At 39.7% G+C, this 23,186-nt stretch overlaps 1 protein-coding gene across 1 annotated transcript; it reads left to right on the forward strand.

The window, feature by feature from the left end:
- The first annotated feature begins 922 nt into the window (after positions 1-922).
- On the forward strand, positions 923-16,831 carry LOC128620765 (ubiquitin-related modifier 1). The gene is made up of 5 exons (XM_053646029.1): positions 923-1,008; positions 5,277-5,347; positions 11,937-12,018; positions 13,468-13,516; positions 14,154-16,831. Exons 1-5 carry the CDS (start codon positions 974-976, stop codon positions 14,220-14,222), a joined length of 306 nt encoding a protein of 101 aa, XP_053502004.1. The 5' UTR covers positions 923-973; the 3' UTR covers positions 14,223-16,831.
- The last annotated feature ends 6,355 nt before the right edge of the window (positions 16,832-23,186 follow it).

Below are 23,186 nucleotides of genomic sequence, written 5' to 3' on the forward strand. Positions count from 1 at the left end.
CTTGTAAGCTCCCATTACTTGTTAGCAACATTAGCCTCGTATAAACTATAGAAGCAGTTTTCACACACACACACACAAATTAAAATGTACACAAAAGCCCTATGGCAGTTTGTCACTTCCGAGTCCTGGATGTGTGTGTGTGTGTGTGTGTGTGTGTGTGTGTGTGTGGGTGGGTGGGGGGGGTTAGTGTTCCTCGTTTGACTCTCCCAAGCCCCTCGATCCTCCTTGGTCCTCCTCACGCTCCACATTAACACATGAATGGCCGACTGCAATGGGCCAACACGGTTACGGACCCCAACAGAAGGCACTGGATTTGCAATTCAATATTCAATCTGTTCAACCCCCAATCAGGACCGAGCCCAAGAGAGAGAGACAGAGACGGGGGAGAAGGAGGTGGGGAGGGGGTTATGCTTTTCAATCATTTAACACCTAATTAACTATTTATTAATTTACGAAGGTACAAAAACACTGAAATATATCACCTAAATTTATCTACCTTACGTGACATGAATAAAGCTGTTCAACAGCCTAATATACCGTATAAAGTATTATAAAATAATACTATTTATCAGCGACGACTTACACCAAAAATGATTTCTCATTCCTTTCATTATTTCTATATTTCTCTACATAAATTATTCATTTGAAAGGGCAAACACAGTGTTACGGTTCTGGCACGCAAATAAACATCCTGAAAAGTTGAAATAGTCTCACAAATGATGAAATTAGTAAATGTTTGAAACTTCTTCCTTCATGATATTGTACTGTAGAACATTGTTTGTGTATTAATTATTTAATGGGTATATACATAAAAACAAAACGTAAAATGATAAAGTCCGAGATAAACATCAGGGACATCTAAAACAATAACGATAGTGACCAAATGAAAAAGATAAACGAACACTTCAGGCGCGTCGCAAATTCGTCACTTCCGGTGAACGCGACCAACGAGTTCCGGTTTGAAGAGACTGTCATGGCGGCGCCCATAGCGATACATCTAGAGTTCGGGTTTGTATGATTTCATTGCCTCGATACGCGGTTGTAGTTTGTTTGTTTGTTGTTCTGCATCACGTGACATGTTGTTTATGACTCTTTTGTCGCATGAACACGTTTTTCTCGCCCCTATAAAGAGCGTTTATTGAAACTAAAGAAGGCGTTTTGAGAAAGCGTCCTGCTCCTGTGCAGTGTGAGGCTGAAGCCCAAATGTCTCTCTTATGGACTGTGTAGTGCACTAGATAGGGTGCAGGACGCATTCATGTGTATCCTGAGGGTGTGCACTGGTACAGGGAGCACAGAGACATTCGGAACTGTAATGAATTTCCTGCTTACACAACGGCACGTAGTATTTGAGTATGTAGTGTTAGCACATTTATAGAAGGGGTGTATTTATTTATAATCGCACTATCCGGTGTCACCCACGTGAGTCTTCTGAGTCCGGTTCCTCTCGAGGTTTCTTCCTCATATCGTCTCGGGGAGTTTTTCCTCACCACCGTCTCCTCTGGCTGCTCATTAGGGATGAATTCGAACATTTATAATCTATATCCTGAATTTGTATATTTCTGTAACGCTGCTCTGGGACAATGTCCACTGTTAAACGCGTTATATAAATATGAATGACAAGAATTGAATGAGTTTATTTTTGTGGATTAGATGCAGGTGTTAAATTGGACCGAAAGTGAAGGTGCACTCAGCTAATCACTGAGATGCATATCGATGGTGAGATAAAGCATCTATAGGTCTGTATTCTCTCTGATGTTCCATTTGTTATCTTGTGTTGCGTAATAGTGGGCGGGGTCTGGAGTTTGTTTCTTCGTAGACACGACACTTGTGTAATTATATGATTTGGTACTGTGTTATCTGTCTATGTTTTCTCTCTGTACTTTCCTCTGAACATCTGTTCTTCCTTCTGAACTTCCATTCTTCTTTCTTTCCTTCTGAACTTCCATTCTTCTTTCTTTCCTTCTGAACTTCCATTCTTCTGAATTTCATTCTGAACTTCCATTCTTCTTTCTTTCCTTCTGAACTTCCATTCTTCTGAATTTCATTCTGAACTTCCATTCTTCTTTCTTTCCTTCTGAACTTCCTTTCTTCCTTCTGAACTTCCATTCTTCTTTCTTTCCTTCTGAACTTCCATTCTTCTGAATTTCATTCTGAACTTCCATTCTTCTTTCTTTCCTTCTGAACTTCCATTCTTCTGAATTTCATTCTGAACTTCCATTCTTCTTTCCTTCTGAACTTCCTTTCTTCCTTCTGAACTTCCATTCTTCTTTCTTTCCTTCTGAACTTCCATTCTTCTGAATTTCATTCTGAACTTCCATTCTTCTTTCTTTCCTTCTGAACTTCCATTCTTCTTTCTTTCATTCTGAACTTCCTTTCTTCCTTCTGAACTTCCATTCTTCTTTCTTTCCTTCTGAACTTCCTTTCTTCCTTCTGAACTTCCATTCTTCCTTCTTCCATTTGAACTTCCATTCTTCTGAATTTCCTTCTGAACTTCCTTTCTTCCAAACTTCTAGATGACCTTCTGAACTTCTATTCTTCCTTCTGAACTTCTATTCATCTGAATTTCCTTCTGAGCTTCTTTCTTTCCCTCTAAACTTCCTTCCTTCCAAACTTCTAGACGACCTTCTTCTCTTCTTCTCTTCCTTCTGAACTTCCATTCTTCTGAATTTCATTCTGAACTTCCTTTCTTCCTTCTGAACTTCCATTCTTCTTTCTTTCCTTCTGAACTTCCATTCTTCTGAATTTCATTCTGAACTTCCATTCTTCCTTCTGAACTTCCATTCTTCTTTCTTTCCTTCTGAACTTCCATTCTTCTGAATTTCATTCTGAACTTCCTTTCTTCCTTCTGAACTTCCATTCTTCTTTCTTTCCTTCTGAACTTCCATTCTTCTGAATTTCATTCTGAACTTCCATTCTTCTTTCTTTCCCTCTAAACTTCCTTCCTTCCAAACTTCTAGACGACCTTTTTCTCTTCCTTCTGAACTTCCATTCTTCCGAATTTCATTCTGAACTTCTTTCCGTCTGAGTTTCATTCCGAGATTCCTTCCTCCCTTCCTTCCTTCCTTCCTTCCATCCTTCTGAGTTTTGTTCCTTACAAACTTCCTCTCTTCCAACTTCCTTTCTTTCTTCTGAACTTTTTTTTTATCCTCCTTCATTAAAAAACTTCTCTCTCTTCTTTCCCTTCCTTTCCATTGCGCTTGATATTAAACACTACTTCATAGATGAATGCAAAAAGCATTAAATGCATTAATGTCAATTTTCAGAACCCAGAACACTGTACTTTATAGAAATAGTTCCGTTTTTTCCCCCACTTTGGCCTTTAGAGATCATTCTTAATCCATATTTGTTCCACAGACACTCAAAGGGCAGTCTGTAAGACATTTCCAGATTAAACTTGACTCTTAAATCAGAGTTAGAAGCTAAAAAAACAAAACACAGAGTGCTCATCTTTCTTTCAGTTTACTACGTTTAGAGAATAAATGCAGAGTCTCTGCGTGAACAAACCACAGCCTGAGGTCATGCGTGCTGTAAAAAGTTGACGCTTGGCACCATATAAAAGTCCTCACGGCTCATTGTGTGTGTGTTTAAAAGAGCGATGGTGTGTGTGAGTGGCCTTACTGACCCTCTCCGACTCTCTGTGCTGCTGGAACTCGGGCCAGCGGCCAAAAGCTGAGGATCTGGAGGACAACCGGGCTTTCTGCAGGAGATGTGAGCGCTCTTTATGGAACTTGCACCTGCTGCTACATCTCGCTCAGCGTCGCGCTGCTTCTCTAACATCAACACCATCTCGCTTTCATATACACGTTTTACACGACCCGCGTCGACACGGATTCAACTTTAATCTGGATTAAATCAAAGCCGTCCCAAGCCTTGTGTCGAATAATCATCATTTGATCTTGGTTTTAGAGTTAGAGGAAACACGTAGCGTCTCTTTAATCCCATTGCTCCTGGATTTTAGATTTCATTCACAGATTCAGTTTAATCCTGACGCTGAGCTGCATTCAGTGTCTTTTAAAAATCTGAAATTAAAAACAAAACACAGATCCGGTGTGCTCAGAAGTTCTACGGAGTGTGTTTGACGGTGCTCTTTGGTGGGGAAAAATTATAATCCAAGGCACACTTCCAATAGAAATGACTTAAAAGCCTTTATTTAAATGACTATTTCATAGTAGAAATGCTAAAATAAATAAAAATTGCCTTTCCGGTTTAATAGATTTTATAAAATACAATGCAAAATAGTTATTGTGTAAATTTGGAACAATTTCAGCCACAGTTAGGCAAAGAACAACAAGCACTGACCACAATATGACAAACTTTGTCTGGTTTGGGGGGGGGGGATGCTAATGAGTCAAAAGAGTCGACTCTTTAGATCTGACTCGCTTAAAAGAGCCGGAAATGACATCAGTGATTCATCAGAAGTGGCTTAGAGAGGCAGATGTACATTTATACTTGCGTGTTAGTTTACGTGAATGATCCCAGTTCACACGTGACACACGTGACTTAGAGCTTAGTTAGTGATTTGTGCCATAATTGAGGAAAGAAGTCTGATTATCCACCTTGAAGAATGCTTGACTTTCCCAAAACGTGAATAAACACCGGAATCAGATAACGTAGGTATTACTACGTTATAATTGTTAAACACGTTAGCTGAGGCCTCTTCAGGACGTCTTCTGAGAGGAGGAGAACGTCCTGCGGAGTGACTGTGGAGCGAGATGATCCTCTTAACGACTGAAAGAAAGGGAAAGTGGACGAGAGGAAGTCGGGCTTTTGTTCTAGGAAAGAATCTGTGTGAGTCTCTGTGGGAGAACTAATCTGCTTTCATGTGCAGCTTTCATTTACATTAACCAGAGTTTCTTTTATCCCACAGCTCTGTCGAATTCTGGATTCTGATCGGTCAAAAGGTGTTGATTAACGTTCTCTAGCAGCAGCTCTGACAGTAGTTCGTTCATTTATATTCGGGTACGTTATGGTTTCTGTAGTAACGGCTTGTACGCAGGGAGTCGTACGGATTATAAACGGATTAAAAAAACATGTTCGCGTCAATATGGGGAATTTTTCTGTAGTTTATGTAACATTTATGGAAGGAGTCTCCAGTGTCGGTGCGTTGTAACTGTCAGAGGTAAAGCTCCGGTAGAACTTTGTAGAAGATTTGTTCAAAATGTTGAAGGAAAAGTAATCTTGCTTTTTTTTTTTTCTTCTCTGTTAAAAAAGTGTAATAGATGCAGGTTAATATCCATCAGATTTTATAGAAAGGTGTTTTGTGTTTCCTTTTTCAGAGGAGGAGCCGAACTCCTGTTTGACGGAGTCAAAGATCACCATGTGACACTTCCCAGCCAATCAGAACCCTGTGAGTACAGTCAGCACTGCATCAGAGCGTGTGTGTGTGTGAGTGTGCATGCATGTGTGTGTGTGAGGATTAGGGCTTTGGCGATATGACAACGTAATAATGATATTGTGATAAATTATATCATAACAAACTTCCGAGTCTCTGTGATATCTTTTATTTATTTACTTAATAATTACAGACTGACTGGAAACAGCTCATATCGGTGTCAAGAGTTTGTATTTGAATTGAAAAAAAGAAGAAGGAAAAAAAAAAGAATTAAAAATAATTTTTTGTTTTGTTTTTTATTTTTTTTTCTCCTTTTCAGTGTTAAATATTCATTCATTCGCTCACCCATTTAGTTATTTATTTATCTTAAATAAAAAGACATTTTTTAAAAATAAATGTAACTTTCTGTAGACGTTAAATAAAGTTATCACTTTGCTCACAAGCTTAAATATCCTGAAACATATCGTGTGTCATAGAAATGTTTTTAAAAATGGTGTTAAGATGATGATGTTGTTGTTTTTTCCGTATTTTCCCATTTAAAGCAGGGAATTTGTGTGTAAAAACTTTTGCGCGTTTGTGATGTCACAAAATAGGCTCAGGTTCTTCCGACCAATCACGTCTCGTATGCAAATTATTAGAGGATGATACTCTAGAAAAGATTAAGCGACAGATACGAATGCAGCTAATGTTAGCCATGACCAGATGGTGGTTGTCATGGTAACGTTATATAATGTTAGTGAACGTGGAGGGGGAGGGGTTCTAATTTGCATACCCATGTATATTCATAGAGTGTTGTATTTTTAATGAGGGGAAAGAAAAACGGGGGTCTCCTTAATGATCCCTTGGATAGTTAAAGGTTTCTTGGCTTCTACTTGGAACCTTCTGAAAGACTTGTAGCTACAACCTGACACAGAGAATAGAGAAGAAAAGAACCTTTCAGAGTGCTAGATTTAATCTTCTTTCTAAGAGTGTATAGATGTATTGATGTTCATCTGTCATTTTTGGTACACTTTTGTAGGAAAGACGGTTCCTCGAGGGTTCCTTTGATGGTTAATGGTTCTAGATCTCTACTTCTTCTGAAAGGGAAGTCCTCCAGAGAACTTTTAGGGTGATGGATGGAGTGTAGTTTAATGGGAAGTAAAAAAAATGTAAAAACACATAAAAGGATTCATTATTGTGCATAAGTTACAGCACAGTTCTGGATTGAGTTCTGGATTCGTGATTGGTCAGAAGGCGTTGATTAATTTCTCTAGAACAGCAACGAATTATTGGGAAATTGGTGTGGTATAAGCGGAATGAAATGCTTGTCTACGTGCTGCTCTAGGAGCGATCGTTTTATCCCGATGTGTAAAAAAAGGCGCGTGAACCTAACGCCGATTGATCTCAGAGAGTTCTTCAGTGACAACCGTGAGGAATATTGGACCTCCTCATATCTTCAGAAGCGACTTTCGCTCTTTGTCTCCAAATCAATTCTTGACAGATCTCATTATCGACAACTTAATTAGTTCCATACATCTCCGCTGGTATGTGTCCCGGAGGCGGAGGCATGACCACGACGATGGTATTCATCTGTGATGGAGCTGGAGAAAGGCTTCTCTTCTCGGTTTTTAACTTGGACCAAGAATGTTTGAAATGAAATATCAGAGAAATTTTTAAACACCTCATGCATATGTGCAGACAATATGATCAACATATCACGATAAAGATCACAATTCTCCAGACATTTTCCATGATGCATAAAATACATCACCACGGTTAGGTTTGCAGTTTAATTTATTTTTTTAAAATATCTTAGAAAGTGGACGATTTATCGTGATATCGTTATTATATCGTTAAATCGATGAGCCTTAATCCTACGGAATCTCCTCACTCGCTTTTCTCATCTCCTTCACTTTCACTTAAACAACAATAGATCTGAACCCTGTGTCCATCCTTCTCCCTGTCCTCCTCCTCCTCCTCTTCCTCCTCCTCCTCCTCCCGTCCACCACCAACATCTGTGAGCCTCCTCAGCCTCGGCCATTCTGTCTCTAACTGCTCCATTATGGAGCCTCTTTCACTTGTAAATGCGGTCAGTGATATTGTCGATTGGTCTTTTATGCGCAGTGCCGGGGTCACACTGAAGGTATGGAGCGGGGTAGGGGCCTGAGGAGGCCTTGCGAAGACGGGAGGGATGACGCTTACAAAGCACCGAGTGCTGGTTTTGTGTGCAGTCTTTTTTTTTTTTTTTTGGAGAGGGGGGTGATGTGATGTGATGTGATGTGATGTGTGTTCTGCTTTCACCCTCAAAAGGATCCTCCTCTTTGGGATTCCTGCAGGGTTCTCGGCAGGGATCCGGGGTGAAAGTGGTGCCGAGGGTGACGCGAACGCGGCCAGCACTGAGCTCGGGCTGACGCTCGACGACGACTCGGTACGCGGAACGTGCCGATAATCTGTTATACGAGAACGTACGTCATACGTAACGGATCGACGTCTTTTTTTTTTCCCGCTACGGCCGTTAAATCGCACTCGCTGGAGACGTAAAACTCTGCAATGTTCAGTAACGTGGAGTGCTTTTAACACCAGAACGACGAATTTTCCATGAAAAGTCATTCACGCGTGTGTGGAGAGAGACGAGCTAGCTATGAAACTAAATTCATCACCGCTCCAGCCTGCACTTTTTCCGGAAAAAAACTTTTAAGCATTCCAGAAAAATAAACATTTTAGTGTTCCAAATACTTATAAATCTCAAACCTCAAAATATGTGTTTTTTTTTTTATTTTACTATCACTATCAAATGAATCATGTATAATAATTTAAACTTTTTTTTTTTTTAAGCTTAAGTCCCAGTGTCACTCGTGCTTTAACGAACAAAAAAATCGTGATCTCGTTTCGTTTTTAGTGCTTTTTAGTACCAAAAATAAACACGTCTCAAAGATTCCTTGGAGAGCTGGTTCTAGATTTGGAAAATCTAAAATGGTTCTACATGGAACAACTTCTGAAACGTTTATGGAAGGAGTCTCCAGTGTCAGTGCTTTATAACAGTCCGAGGACAGAGTAAAGTAGATGACTTGTTAGATTAGAGTAAGATTAATTATAAATGTGTGTGTGTGTGTGTGTGTGTGTGTGTGTGTGTGTGTGTGTGTGGCCTTTTCCCTAACACACTGAGTGCAAACATTCAGAGGTGTGTGTGTTTTACCGGACCTCCAAACCTCTATAAAACAACAGGAGTGGAACAGCAGCAGGGTCATCACCATGGCGCTGGAGTCGCCACGACAACCGGACCACAAAAGTGGACCCTGAGAGGGAATGTGGACCTTCCTGAGGCCAGAGGATGACCTTAGATCTCCTGTGTGTGTGTGTGTGTGTGAGTGTGTGAGTGAGAGAGAGAGAGAAAGTCAAATATCTCACTCACTCTGTGTCATGGATGGCTGATTGTGATAGCTCAGTGAAATCCCCGCCCCCGTCCCAAATTTCTATTTTATGCTCCAAATCCTTGAGTGATTGATGAGCTCGCAACACACACACACACACACACACACACACACACACACACACACACACACCATTGTCGCAGACAGCTCGGACGTCTCCGTATTGCTATCGAGATGAATGACGTCAGCTCCTCCCACCCGCAGATGATAAAAAAAAAAACGACGACGATTGTTGTGCAAAAAACACGCCACGTAAAAACCCCACGGAGCCTAGCTTAGCCTCCACGCTACACGCCTTCGTCCTCCTTCGCAGCCACTATCCCAGCATGCACCTGTGATGCCCGCTGTGATTCACACTGCTCCCTTTTCCCCTCCTCCTCCTCCTCCTCTCCACTCCTTGTTTATGAGCGTAAAAAGAAGTATTGATGAAGATGTAGGAATCGCCACTCAGTTTGTAGGACACGCCCTCGCTTTCCTTTTTTATTAAAACTCGCCCCAGTGGAAGAATGATGAGCGGCAAAGTGATTGCTTCTGTTTTTAGCCTCGTGCTCTCGGTGCGCGTCGATATTCATTGCCTGGACTTTGCACCGAGGCAGGCGTCACTCTTCTGTATGGACGCCGGGGCGCGAGCTAGCCGGCCTGCGAGGCAGCGCGGATCGTTACACGGCCGAGGAGCTTGACAGCGATCCAATTAACCTGAAACAGCCTCCATCGCTCGCCTCCTGCCTTTCACAGTGAGAGTGAGGGAGCGCACTCGCGCGCATGCTGATGCTGGCACTCTGAAAAGCTCCGTCTCTTCTGGGAGAAGAAACGTACTGAGCGCTTACAGCACGCCTTCGCTGACTTTCCTCTCTGCTCTACTTACGCTCAGTACAGCATCACAATGGCGGACACTGGTGCGTCATCGTGTCTCATGTCTCCTCAAACACTCCCCCCACCCCTTTCTCTCAATCCCCCACACTGTGTTCCCCCTGAGTCTCTGAGTCACTGCGGAGGTTTCAGCTCTCCACCGAACTCCATCGTCTTCCTCTGTGACTCTCAGTGTGGAGGAAACGGAACGTGGGAAAGCGTCTCGGTGTCGCATACAGGAAAGAGTCGACACAGCATGGGCTGGATACCCCAAAATGAAGGGAGGGAGGGAGGAAGGAATAAATACAAAAACGAGAGGAAAGAAGGAGGGACGAAACAGGATGGAAAGAGTGGAATGAATGAATTACAAAAAGGAAGGAAAATGGGAAGGAAGGACAAGAAGTAAGGTGGAAAAGAAAGAAGTGAAGGACGAGAGAAGATAGGAATAGAACAGGAGGGGGAAAGGGATGTAAGGAAAAGGGTGGAATGGAGGAAGGAACCGAAAGAAGAGAAAAGAAGGCAGGATGGAGGGAAGGAAGCATGGAAAGCTGGAAGGAAGGAAGGAAGGAAAATGGGAAGAAAAACAGGAAGGAAGGGAAAAGGCAGAAAATAGGAAGCAAGGAAAATAAATAGGAAAGACAGAAAAGAAGGAAGAAACTGGAACAAAGGAACTGAAGGAAAAGATAAAGGAAGTACAATACACGAGCTAAGGAAGGAGCAAACAAATGACAGGAAGGAAGGAAAATAGAAAGAGGACAAAAAGAAGACGGAAGCAATGGAACGAGGGGGAAAGGCAGAAAAGGAAGGAATTAGGGAACGAAAGTTAAAGAGAAAAATAGAAAGAAATGGCGAAAAAGAAGGAAAGACATGAAGGAAAGGGGGGAAAGAAGAAAACAAGGTGGAAAATAGGAAAGAAGGGAGGAACTGAAGGAAGAGAAAAAGCAAGGCCGGTCAAGGAGGGAAGGAAGGAGGAAAGTAGAAAGGAATGAAAAAAGCGAGGGAAGGAATGTTGGAAGGACATAAATGAAGGAAGGAAAGAAAGACCAAAAGGAAGTAAGGAATGAAACGACCGACTCACACTGCAGGAAAGTTTTTAGTTTGCTGAAAGGAAGCAGGAGATTGTTGATGTGATGATTTTAACCGCAGATTAAATATCGCAGCGTCTCGGGTTATGGATTATTCCGACTCGTATGTTATTGACTGCAATAAAAAAAAAATTAAATCACATGTTTTCCCCTTTAATACATCAACTGCAGTAACAAACACACTTTATCATCTTAATTCATTATATTCTAGCTAGCGTTAATAATAGTGTTGAGAACGGGAAACACTGATGAATATTGGGCGGCTGTAAAGCGCTGTCTGGGCGTGCTCTAAAGCTCAGTGTGTATGTCGAGGCGCAGCTCCTGGTGGGACGTTCCTGCGTAGGTTCTTTGTGTTTCGTTTGCTTGGATGAGCCTGAAAGTCTGTTTTGTTTTTTTTGTTTTTTACAAAACAAGGCACATTTCCCTGTACTGTTGCTTCTCTAATCAAACCAGAGCACCTTCTCACTAACGTTTAGGTATTTCTGTTCCTCCCTCTCCCCGTCTGTCCGTCCGTTCCTCCTCCTGCATCTCCTTCACCCCTATTTTGAGGAGGAAAGTGGTTTAATCCTGTAATGGAGGTTGATGATGCTGTGCTGATGTTGCTGGACCAGAGACTCGCTGTGTGTTCTGTCTCTGTTCACTGTATAGCCATATGCACATGCACACACTCGCTCATTCTCCATCACTGTCGAAGCACACACACACACACACACACACAATGACAATGCATGCAGTATAATATATTGTAATATACTGGACTGTTCCATTTTATTTATTTTTGACCAAACATCAGTGTTTTTATGGTTGCCCCTGCATCTGTATGAACTGCCACATGAAAATGTCTGATTAAAAATAAGGAACGAAACGACGGTGCTTTACACACAGGGTCCCTCCATTTCATTTTAATTTCAACACAGGGCACGTTTAACGTTTATATCCATCAATCATCCTGCACTCCTCCGCATATCCACGCTGTAGAGACACCGCAGAGACCCCGTGCTCCCAAAAACACTGATTTCCTGTAGCGTCGCACGCCACCATGAAACTAAAGGCCTCGTATTTTCATCCGAATCCGCATTTTGTGGCGTGTCGCAGTCTTTTTATGCTTCCCTTTTCCATACATCACTCTCGGTTCCTTCCTGGACTCCCAAACCAAACCAACCCACCCACCCTCAACGGTCCTGTCGCGCCACTTCGACCGTATCTGTCGCTCCCTGCACTCTGACCTCTAACCTCTGACCCTCGCTGGCTCTTTTGCAGGGGACGTGAAGCAGCTGCTAGTGTGGATTCAGAAGAACTTGCTGAAGGAGAGGCCCGAGCTCTTTGTGCAGGGAGATTCTGTGTAAGTACACACACACACACACACACACGCGAGCACAAAACGAGAAATGTACATATCATCTTTGCTGGACACTGGATAAAGGAAATACACTCTTAATGACTATCTTAGATGTTGAAATGCTGCATTAAGGTTATATTAAGGTTATATATGTTTTATGGATTCTTTAGATTATTACAGATTACTAGCATAAAATACTACAGATTAAAAGCTACGTTTATGACTATTTCATGAGATTTCCCAGTCGTTTTGCCGTTTGAGCATGATGGATGTGCCACCATATTGCTTTTTTTCCCCCCAAACACTGCACTGCAATTTCTGTACAATTTGAAGTGATTAATGCAGAAATCCATCCATCATGTTTGTGGGATTATTTAATCTTTAATACAACAGTATATAGATTTGCGAAATGGCCGAACTACAGGCCCTGAACTACAATCCTGTGCGTGAGATCAGGCAGCGTATCAGATCTGTACTCTGATGCCGTCGTTTAATAATATTTTCTAATCCTGACAAAATGCAGCTGTAGCACGATATCGGATTATAATAATACTATATAAAATCTAATTCTATTCTTTCAATGTGTACACTGCTTAGGGTTTCATATATAACATATGTTTGGTTTTTAGTCTGTCAGGACGGAAATTTATTCATTGTTTTAAATCTTTATTATATGTATTATATTTATTTTATTATATTATGAATTCAAATTCAGCTCTAGTTGCTTAGTTTATGTCTTTGAAACACTTTTTTTTTTTTTTTCGGAACGTTTTTTGGCTAAATAACTGAACCGTGTTGCTTGAAGAGGCAACAAACGGTTCTGAATACAAATTGTTTCAGTTTAAAATGACGTAATTGTAAAGATAAAATCAGACCGCGCTATGTTCTACCCTCTGTAGCGAGCATATATCGTGATTGTTCGTGCTTCTATCTCCCCGTGTAAATGATTCCCGTGTAAACATGGTGCATTTCTTTAATAATCTCTTGCGTAATATAAGAAATGTGCGAAAGGAACTTCATTAAGGCGAAACGTTACTGTAGGAAAAAGAACAAAAACGCGTTTTTAACCGTTACGGCTTCTGATTCATTTGCTTTAGTGTTACACAACTAGATATGATCAAGGAGATAAATATTCGAAGAGTGAATTTTTTTTAAAGGGATTTTACAGCTGTAATGTATAAACCTGCTCTGACTCTTTGGATAGAGAATTGTCAACGTTGTTAAAACGCATTAATAGAAAACGAATGAAGATGAGGTGCATGTGAGCTGCGTTTAGTTGTTTCCGCAGATCATTTATTAAACATGCCAATACAGCGTCTGATACGGCAGAGCATGACCAGCCTCCCCCATCTCTCTGTTGACATTTTTTATAAATTGTTGTGAGTTGCTTTATGCTGTCTGTCGTTGCGGATCAGGTCAAGTAAACGAGCGTCTCTGTTTTCTCTCACACAGGAGACCCGGTATTCTCGTATTGATCAACGATGCGGACTGGGAACTGATGGTGAGCTGCGTGCGTGTGTGTGTGTGTGTGTGTGTGTGTGTGTGTGTGTGTGTGTATGTGTATGTATGTGGGTCTGCGTGATCAGATGATCAGTCCACTTCCTCTGTTTTAATGACTTGCTCATTTTATTAGGCCGTGTGTCAGTTCTTTCTCCATCCGTCTGATGTGCGGGAGTGCCGATCCGGGTCGGTCATTCAGGAAAAACCGCATATCGGCATCTACTTGTAATTTACGCAAACACGGTCAATGAGGGAGAAATCGATGTCTTGACAACTGTCGATGATGGTCTAAAACCCACAAATCAAGCACTGATTTAAAGTTCGGTACCGGGTCGGCCCTTTTTACGGCTTTAACATAAATCTCATTTGTAATAGCTTTTAGCTCGGCCCCTTGTCTCATGCGGCCGCTAATAAACATCGAATAAGTGCTTTTCTTTTTAAGGCCCTTTTCAAGAAATATTTGGCACGGGTCATTAAAGCTAACGGCGGTGTTTTGTGTGTGTGTGTGTGTTTGTTTGTTTTTTTTTGTTTTTCATTAAATAACTAGAAATCATTAGTGTATAATCAGAGTGTGTGTGTGTGTGTGTGTGTGTGTGTGTGTGTGTGTGTGTGTGTGTGTGTGGGGTGTGTGGGTCTAGGGTGAGTTGGAGTACCAGCTTCAGGACCAGGACAATATTGTGTTCATCTCCACACTTCATGGCGGTTAATGGACTCTAAAAGATCACATACGTATATCTATATATATCTGTATATAAATGTATATATCTGTGTGTGTGTGTGTGTGTGTGTGTATGTGTGTATATGTATGTGTATATATACATACACACACACGCACCATATATCCACGCCTTCAGTCTCGATGCTCTGCGCTACCCATCCTCCATCCTCCATCCTCTCGACCAATCTGGTGAGCCCGTCTTGACTTGTTTTGATTTTTTAGCCCAATTAAACGGCACATCAGTGGAACGCGGGTTGAGACAGGATCGTCTCGGCGCTCTACCTGCCCCTCGGTTCGATGGATGGGGTCACATCGGGGCACATTCAGAGGTCATTCCGTCTAGCCAACGTCCAGATGGATTCTCCAGAGACGTGCACCAATCACTCACACTCTCGCCTCAAGAAACGGCAAAATTTCCATTTTCATTTGATTACGTCTGGACATCCTTGGGTTTTTTTCCTCTTGTTTTTGAAAAAAATAAATGTGATTTTCTTTTTATAATGGTATTTTTCTGATACTTAAATGCTGTTTTATTTTGTTTGGGGGGTGGACTAGTTTTAATAAATGCCTCATCGATTTTGAGGTTCATGGAAAAAGTCAAATATAAACGCTGAAGTCTAATACATTTCGGCTGCCTGTCTCGTGCCTTCTATTTCTGCCTGGGATTGTCGACATCGCCTTGACATTTTATCTCCTGTTTTTTTAAAGAAGAATATGATATGGGGGATCTCCAGCTTAGGTTTATCATAAAGCTTTTGCGCCCAGTGTCGCCAGATCAGGATTTTTTCTTCCCTATACAAAATGGTTTTATTTTTACCTACACAGGCCTTTAAACAGTGGCTTTGTGCAAGGGACAGAATTTAGGATGATTTTGTTAGTGCCTTGTGTCATGTTTAGAAATAATTTTTTGGAATATTTTGTTCTTTTTGGTCCTATTTTTAGATATTCTTTTATTTATGTATTCTTTTATTTATTTTTAGAAATGACCAGACACAGTTTTTTGCATTACAAAGCAATAAGTGCAAATTTATTTGAAAAATGTTTGGTATTATAATGTTATTAGGTATTTTAGGTTTTATTTAATAAATAATACACGCTGAAAAGGATATTGGGTATTGATATTTTAATCTTTTATATATAATTTCTTTATGTATCATATATTTTTCTGTATTTTATATATATTTTATACTGTTTAAATAATTCATTCACAGTGTGAGATGGTTTATGGAGGATCTGGCTCAAAACTGTCTCAAATCTTTAAATTCCGTTTTCATCCCTTCTTTAGATTATATAGCATTAATCCAGTTTGTTATACATTCACCACAGAGCTTTTAAATCTTTTTTTGTTGTTGTTTGGAGCGTGGCAGGCCTGATTTACATCGCCACATCCTACAGAAACAATAGCAGTAAACAGTGCATGGTCTTTTTTGTTGCAGATTGATTTTGATCCTACTTTAAGACCCATTTCCTGATCCTGGGGTCCCCTGGAATATTCATTAGGGGCGAACCCACGGGATCCTCTGAAGAGTCGATTTGCAACGGAAAACTGTATGATAATAGTGTAGCCTAACTATAATACAAATGCTAATGAGCTGGAGGGAGAGAGAAAACACCCCAGTGTCAGTGTTTGAGTTGTGTGTGTGTGTGTGTGTGTGTGTGTGTGTGTGTGGCAGATGAAGAGAGTAAACATTGTTCTCCTTTGGCGTGACCTGTCAGGGAGGTCAGGAGTTAAAATGGCGGCCGATTATTAAAGCCAGTTCCTTTTACGACTTTAAAAGTGAGGTTTTAAAAGTAAAAAATTGCATTTTTATTAATTTTTTTTGGAGTTTGCTTTCAAGCCGTATAATTCTAACTCAAAAATGGACCTGCTTTTAGGTGACATAAAATAAGTCCAATGTGATGTGTCAACCACTGGCGATCAGGAGGACGAGGAACGTCTGTGAAATTGATCTGCGCGAAAAAATAACCACCATCTTTGGACTAAAATAGCAGGCTGGACGTCACATCACTCGGTCACCTGTACGTGAAATTAATCTCAATCTGCTCTGCTCTTGTTTTAGCCTCTCATGCTGCTCAATTAGCTTTCGTTGGCTCTGGTTTTTAGGCTAACACTTAATCATGTTACACATCTTCTACCCTTGGATGTAAGTAGATGTCTAAGGTGATTTGGGAGAGTCAAAACCCGTCAAACCCACACCGCTGGGCTTATAAAGCTTAAACATTCTGGTCATGCAGGAAGCTGAAAGGCGTGTGTGACCTGCTAGCCTATAGCATCAATCACGAATACAACCACGACATACACATCTGCAGTACTATGGGTTTTCCAAGTGAGATCCAAAAGCTATTAGTGTTCGGTGAAACATAACCAACGCTCCATGACGTTTCAAAATGGCCGAGATTGTGATCAACTGCTATCGTTGTTGTTATTATGGATGTTAATTGACTGGACAGTTGAATTGAATGGGTTTAAGCTAAAGTATAAATATTGTCAAACTGAATATAACTGGTGTTTTAGTCAATTAAAAAAATTAACTTAAGGTAAATGATTTGGGTGAAATATTCATGAATAATAAGCTTTAATGTCTCGAATAAAAATGATGGCGTATGCATATGCTTAATATTTTAACAGTTTATAAAACATGTTCATTTTATATATATATATATATATATATATATATATATATATATATATATATATATATATTACACTAATAGGGCTTTGCAAAAAAAGAGAATTCTTGGTGTATATAGGCTGCATTTATAGCCTTACAATAATTATTATTATTATAGTAATAAATAGACCTACTGTATATTCTATTGTAAAATGTTCATTAAAAACATACTGTGTGCGGCTTTGTGGTCCAATTCATTGGGTGTAAATTGATAATGAATATATTTTCGAACAGTACAAGTGTGTTTTGAATAGCTTCTGTATACTAGAACCCTAAATGTATGCTAATTAAAAGCCTTGGGTTGGGGGGTTGGGGGGCGGTGATAGGTTATTAGCTTGTTTATATAAAGTGTTATGGAAAGGCTTGTATTTTTCTTCATTTAGTTGTGAACTAAATAACTCAGTCTTTTTAATTCAGTGTAATAAATTAGTGTGACACTGTAGGGCCTACGTCATACCTGTAATATACAGTATATAGGCTACTCTATTCTATATAGGACATTAGACTTTTCCTCAGCGTGAAAGCTAAATTATAATTAGCCCTCAAGGTTTCTCAGCCTACTTCTCCTCAGCAATCGTTGACCGTGTGTTCTGCTTCATTTAGAACGTGTTAAAGTCGTTAAATTCGGGGTGGAGGTATTCATATATTAGCATGGACACTGTAAGGCGGGAAAAATGATGAGAACTGAGGAAGAAGCCGGCGCGAGCCTGGCGCCAAACTGCAAGATCAAAATGGCGGGAGAGAGATAAAGCCTTTCAGCGTGTATGATAGGCTGTAATAGTGAGCACGGAGATTAGTGTCAGTCCTCGTAGTACGGTTTAATTTCAATTAGATGGCATTTTAAATGTTCTATTATGTTATAATTCATAACATGAGGTGTTTTCTCCTTGCTTGTCGACAGTGTCATGGCGGTCATTCCTGTCAGCATCAAGGCCTTGCACTAACCAATATTAGCCCAGTTTAGCGTGGAGTTGTGTAATATCTCTACGTTATACAAATCATTTTAGGTGTTATACACGTAATCTGAGATTATTATTATTATTATTATTATTTTAAAAGATAGGCTTTATCTTTCGTTGAGGACAGAACAAGGTTATTGGCACTGACTTTAGAGAACCGGAAACGTCAGTTTGTTTACTTAATTTTGAATTATGAGAGGAATAAATGAGTAGTAACAGTGTTTTCACAGAGTAACACACACAGAGTAATATATTTTGGGTATTCGTTTCCTTGTAACTACAGAATATGAACATTCATTTCAGAGACAAATTAATAACCTACCTGGTTTGACAAGGTAGGCTATACCAATGTCGATGTTTTTTTTGTTTTTTGTTTTTTGTTGTTTTTTTTTTTTTTTTGGGGGGGGGGGGGGGGGGTGTTGTATGATCCATTATATATTAATGATCTTTAAGATACAATTATATACATTGACTATTCGACATGTTGACCGTCTACATTCACCTGTTCACCCGAATTAACACCTCCGTGAGGCTTAATTTATGTTAATTAACCACGACGAATATATATATATATACATATCTGCATGTCTGTATGTATAGCCTATAGGTTGTGTTACGTATTAAATAGCAGGTTTTAAATAAGATGGTACTGTTTCTACATAGTGCGCCAGTATTTACACAGGGCACTACAAATGTTATCGTTTATATATTTATATATATATATATATATATATATATATATATATATATATATATATATATAAACTGCCGTACTAGCCTAAATAATACGTCAAAATAGTAGGCCTGTAGATATGCTAGTACTGCAGTAGGCCTATTTAAACAGGACACTCAAATTAACTCTATTTAAGAGATTAGTATGTTTTTTTAAAAAAAAAATCCTAAACATAATTGGGCAAACATAATTGGAGTTTAAGTAGGCTACGGCTTGTCTAAAAGGCTAATTAAAGGTACACCACATGCACCTTCCCAGGTAAAACATACACACCAAAGGTACTAAAGAGACAAAGTGAAGAAACCTTTATTTCTGACAGTAGTGATTCCCGACTCGGAACCTCTCAGGCTCATTAAAAAAGAAAGAAAGAAAGAAAGAAAATCCCCCCACCTTTCTCTCTCTCTCTCTCTCTCTCTCTCTCTCTCTCTCTTTTATTGCCCAAATTCCAGTGGTCGGTTGTTCAAACGCGTCACTGTGAACTCATTTGCAATGTAATTAGCAGTGTATTGATTTGGAGTGAGTGCTGCTGACAGATTATCGGCACAATCAAACGACACTGTGAGACTGAATATGAAATCCAGTCAAAATCAGACACTTTCCCCTCTGTGACTTTACTCAAGAAGCTGGAGGCCCGAAATTGTGTGCTGCTGAATTACATTACACACACACACACACACACACACACACATTATTGTAATTTTTCAGATAATTTTATACATATATCTGAAACCTGCAAATAATTTTGTTTCAGACAATTAAACAATTAAAAGAATATTTTACTGTAATACTGTATTAGTGATCTTTAAAAAAAAAACAAAACAAACCCATACACTGTAAAATGATTTGATGTTTTATCCCATGCTCTATAGACACCTCTTTAGACTTTACCTTTTTTTTTTTAAACCATTGAACGTACAGTAAGGTTATCGAAATCAAAGCTGAGGTGATAGACGAAAAGATTTTGACAACAGCAAATAAATAAATAAATAAATAAATCCATGCATTGGAAAATGAATACTCAGCCAGCACTGTTTGGTGTTTTCCTCACATCAGGCCTGTGGAGTCATTTAACAGCAGCACACTGTGCACAATTTATACAAGTGAATGTTTTCCAAACAGGGTTAGAATATAGATCAAAATTCGGATAAACATAGCCTACTTATTCAAATCGACACATTATTCTTGTATATTTAAATACACATAAAATAGATGAAACGGGAGTGTTTTTAATAAAGCATTACGCATGTTTATTTTGCATTTCCTTAATTCGCTCGTTCTTTAAAAACAACAACAACAACAACAGTAAATCTCATATACATTCTGAATCATCCTTTGAACATCTTACCTTAATTATGTCATTTTTAGATCAAATGTAAAAGTGAAAAAGGCCTGCTTTTTTTTTAGAATAAAGATGATCATAATGATGATGAACATGATGATGTGGATGAATCTCCAGCAACAGATGTCCAGGCACAATTCTTGGGTTGAATTTATATTTTACAAGAATTGCGTTTGGACAATCAGTCTCTGGGACTCGTCATAAAACGACATTTCCTATTCAAATAAATAAATAAATAAATAAATAAAGTACACACACACACACACACGCACGCGCGCGCGCGAGATTCTCCTTTATAGACGCTTATATGAAGCGTATAGCTTAGACAATTCGAACCGGCGCATGTGAAGTTTTCTTGTCTGGTTTTAGTAGAATAATGAACAGTTTATTTCTGGAATGTATTTATGCCTGAAACAGATTTGATCCTCCTTCGATTTGAGTAAATTCTATTTAAAAAGAAAAAAAAAAGTGAAGCAGGATCTGAAGGGAATATAAAGCACTACAGCGCAATAAAAGGTTCATTATTTGTTTTGTAATTCATAACATTAACAACCTAAAATCATGTCCTGAGATTCTTCAGAAAGTGAGAGAAAGTTAACACTCCTGAAGGATGCTGCACTTCTCTAAATGCAGAACAGGCCTGTTGCACACACTGTCCCGCTCAAAGCTAGGCCTAAAAATCCCCAAATGCGGCACAAAGCGCTTGAAAAAAAATGGTGCAAAGTTTGGTGTAAGTTAAAGCCAACATAATCTTTTTCTCCCCCTTGCTCTAAGAATTCTTTACATTCCGCACATTTCCCTAGGCAGCACTTTAGCACAGCATCAGCATTAAAACATGCACTTTATAAAGATCAAACACATCAGTCGAGGTCCTTGAAAGCTGTTTTCTCCCCTTTTGCAAAAGTCCAGATTTTTGTAGAGCATGCACGCGGCGCTTCAGCCATTTCTGCACCTGTAAAAAAAAAAAAAAAAAAAAAAAAAGGTCGCACAGTCGCGCGCTTCCACACCGCGTCTGTGTGAGGAAGAGGGGGACGAGCAGGAGGAAGAGGGGTTCTTCTTCTTCTTCTTTTTCTTCTTCTTCTTCTATGTTCAAACACCAACAAACTACTGCGCAAAAAATCCTTTACACTCCGCTCGTATCTCCTGTTTTTCCCCTCAGTGAATGTGTGCAGTGATGAAAAGGTACAGCGTGCTCTCTCTGTCTCTCTGTCTCTCTCTCTCTCTCTCTCTCTCTCTCTGTCTCTCTCTGGAGGTCCGTCCGCTTGTTTTTCCAAGGAGCTCGCGCGCTGTCCGTTATCCTCGCGCTCCGGCGAAAATGGCAAAAGAAGAGAAATCGCGAGCAGCAGCAACAGCAGCAGGAGGAGGAGGGGGAGGAGGGAGGGAGGGTATAGTTATGGAGGGGGGGGGGGCGGGGTAGCTTTTTGGGGAGGTCGAAATGCACGCGCACGCACACACGCACACACGCACACCCCTAGAAAAACGCCTCGATGGGACGGTCTCTCCTGCGCGCATCCGCCTCTTCTTCTTCTTCTTCATCTACTTCTTCTTCTTCTTCTTCTTCTTCTGCTTCTTTTCACCCCTCCACTAAAAACAATAACAGGGAATGTTTGCGCCACGGCGCACGGCGCAACGCAGAGTGCGCGCCGATCTACGCGCGGTGCCGGATTTGAATAAAAAGCCGCGCGCGCTGTGATGAATGTCTATTGTGCTGGACGAGTCATGAATCGCCACCGTCTCCCGCGAGCGAGTCTTAAAGACACAACGGCACCGTTTTCCTTCCTCCCCGCCCCGAAGACACCGATTACAATCACAACACTGTTATGCATGAACACGGCCTTTCTCTCTCTCTCTCTCTCTCTCTCTCTCTCTCTCTCTCTCTCTCTATCTTTTATTTTTTCCTCTTTTGGAAAGTCGGTGCAATGCTGTAACCCGGTACTGACATCTGACGCGCGTGCTGCCGGTTATTTCAGATTCATTTACCCGTATATATATATATATATATATATATATATATATATATATATATATATATATATAAATCAAGACTCCGAAGTAGTCACCAATGCGAGACCTGTACTGCTTATGTCAGTGTGTATACACACTATAATTATAATTGCACGGGTTTCTCTGTGTGTTTATACCGTGGAAACAGGATCAACACAATTCCAAAATATTTCTATTTACTTGAATTTGATTTAATTCAACTACAACTGACCACAACTGAAGTTTTAGGGTTTTCATTCGAAGTTTTCTTCATATATATATATATATATATACACACACACACATATTAGGCAGTTTTAGCATTAAAATGATATCAAAGCATTTTAGGACTCTTTTCTGACAAGGACACGTGATGAAGCATTTAACTTTGCAAAATAAATGCATGTTGTGGCCTAAACACAGCAAATCATTTGCAGTACAAATGTAAAAATACACTTTTACTTTGTCCCGCTATGGTACAGTGAAACTTTATTAAATCCTCCTTATTACAGTGCAAATTATAGACTAGAAACTAAAATACGCTGACACCCTGCGCTCTCTAATTTAATAATAATAATAATAATTATGATGATGATGATGATGATGATTATTATTATTATTATTATTGTTATTATTATACGTATTAATATGATTATTATTGTTGTCATTATTATTATTATTGTTGTTATTGTTGTTGTTTTCTTGTTATAATTAAATGTCGCACTTGTCTCGTTACTTTTGTGTTATTAAGTAACAGTTTATCAATTCCACACTAACTCCTGTAAATGAATGACATGTTGTCTGTGCTGCGTTGTTTTTGGGCCTCTCTACTTTAAACCTTTACTAACAAAACAATGTATTTATTGATTGTTTTATTTGACTGAATGTGTTCATGTTGAGAGAGGGAGAGAGGGAGAGAGGGAGGGAGAGAGGCTGTGAATCTCCGACAAATAGACCTCCACTGCTTAATATAGCCTACTGCTTCACCAAGCAGAAGGATGAGTCCTGATATTTGTTAGAGAAAGAACTTATTAGACATCTAGATCTCAGTTTTCTGGGTAATTTCTTGCGCATGCTTTTTCATTTGGAACAGCTATTTAAACTGAGACTCTTTGCGACACTCAGTCATTTCCATGAGTGATATTAAAATGAACTGTGTAGTTATGTCCCAGAATTCCAATTCGGAATGACGCAGAGCTATTGGGAGATTTCAGATGAATTGTATTTTCAAACACTTAATGAAAGATATGAATTAAATCTATGAAAC

The sequence above is a fragment of the Ictalurus furcatus genome, chromosome 16, assembly GCF_023375685.1.
Source record: "Ictalurus furcatus strain D&B chromosome 16, Billie_1.0, whole genome shotgun sequence".
Lineage (NCBI taxonomy): Eukaryota > Metazoa > Chordata > Actinopteri > Siluriformes > Ictaluridae > Ictalurus > Ictalurus furcatus.

Excerpts from the sequence above, each read along its gene's own strand:
- LOC128620765 (XM_053646029.1), top strand. The coding sequence starts at position 974 with ATGGCGGCGCCCATAGCGATACATCTAGAGTTCGG. Across the intron at positions 1,009-5,276 it reads GCGATACATCTAGAGTTCGG|AGGAGGAGCCGAACTCCTGT; the intron begins GTTTGTATGATT and ends TTCCTTTTTCAG. Across the intron at positions 5,348-11,936 it reads TCCCAGCCAATCAGAACCCT|GGGACGTGAAGCAGCTGCTA; the intron begins GTGAGTACAGTC and ends GCTCTTTTGCAG.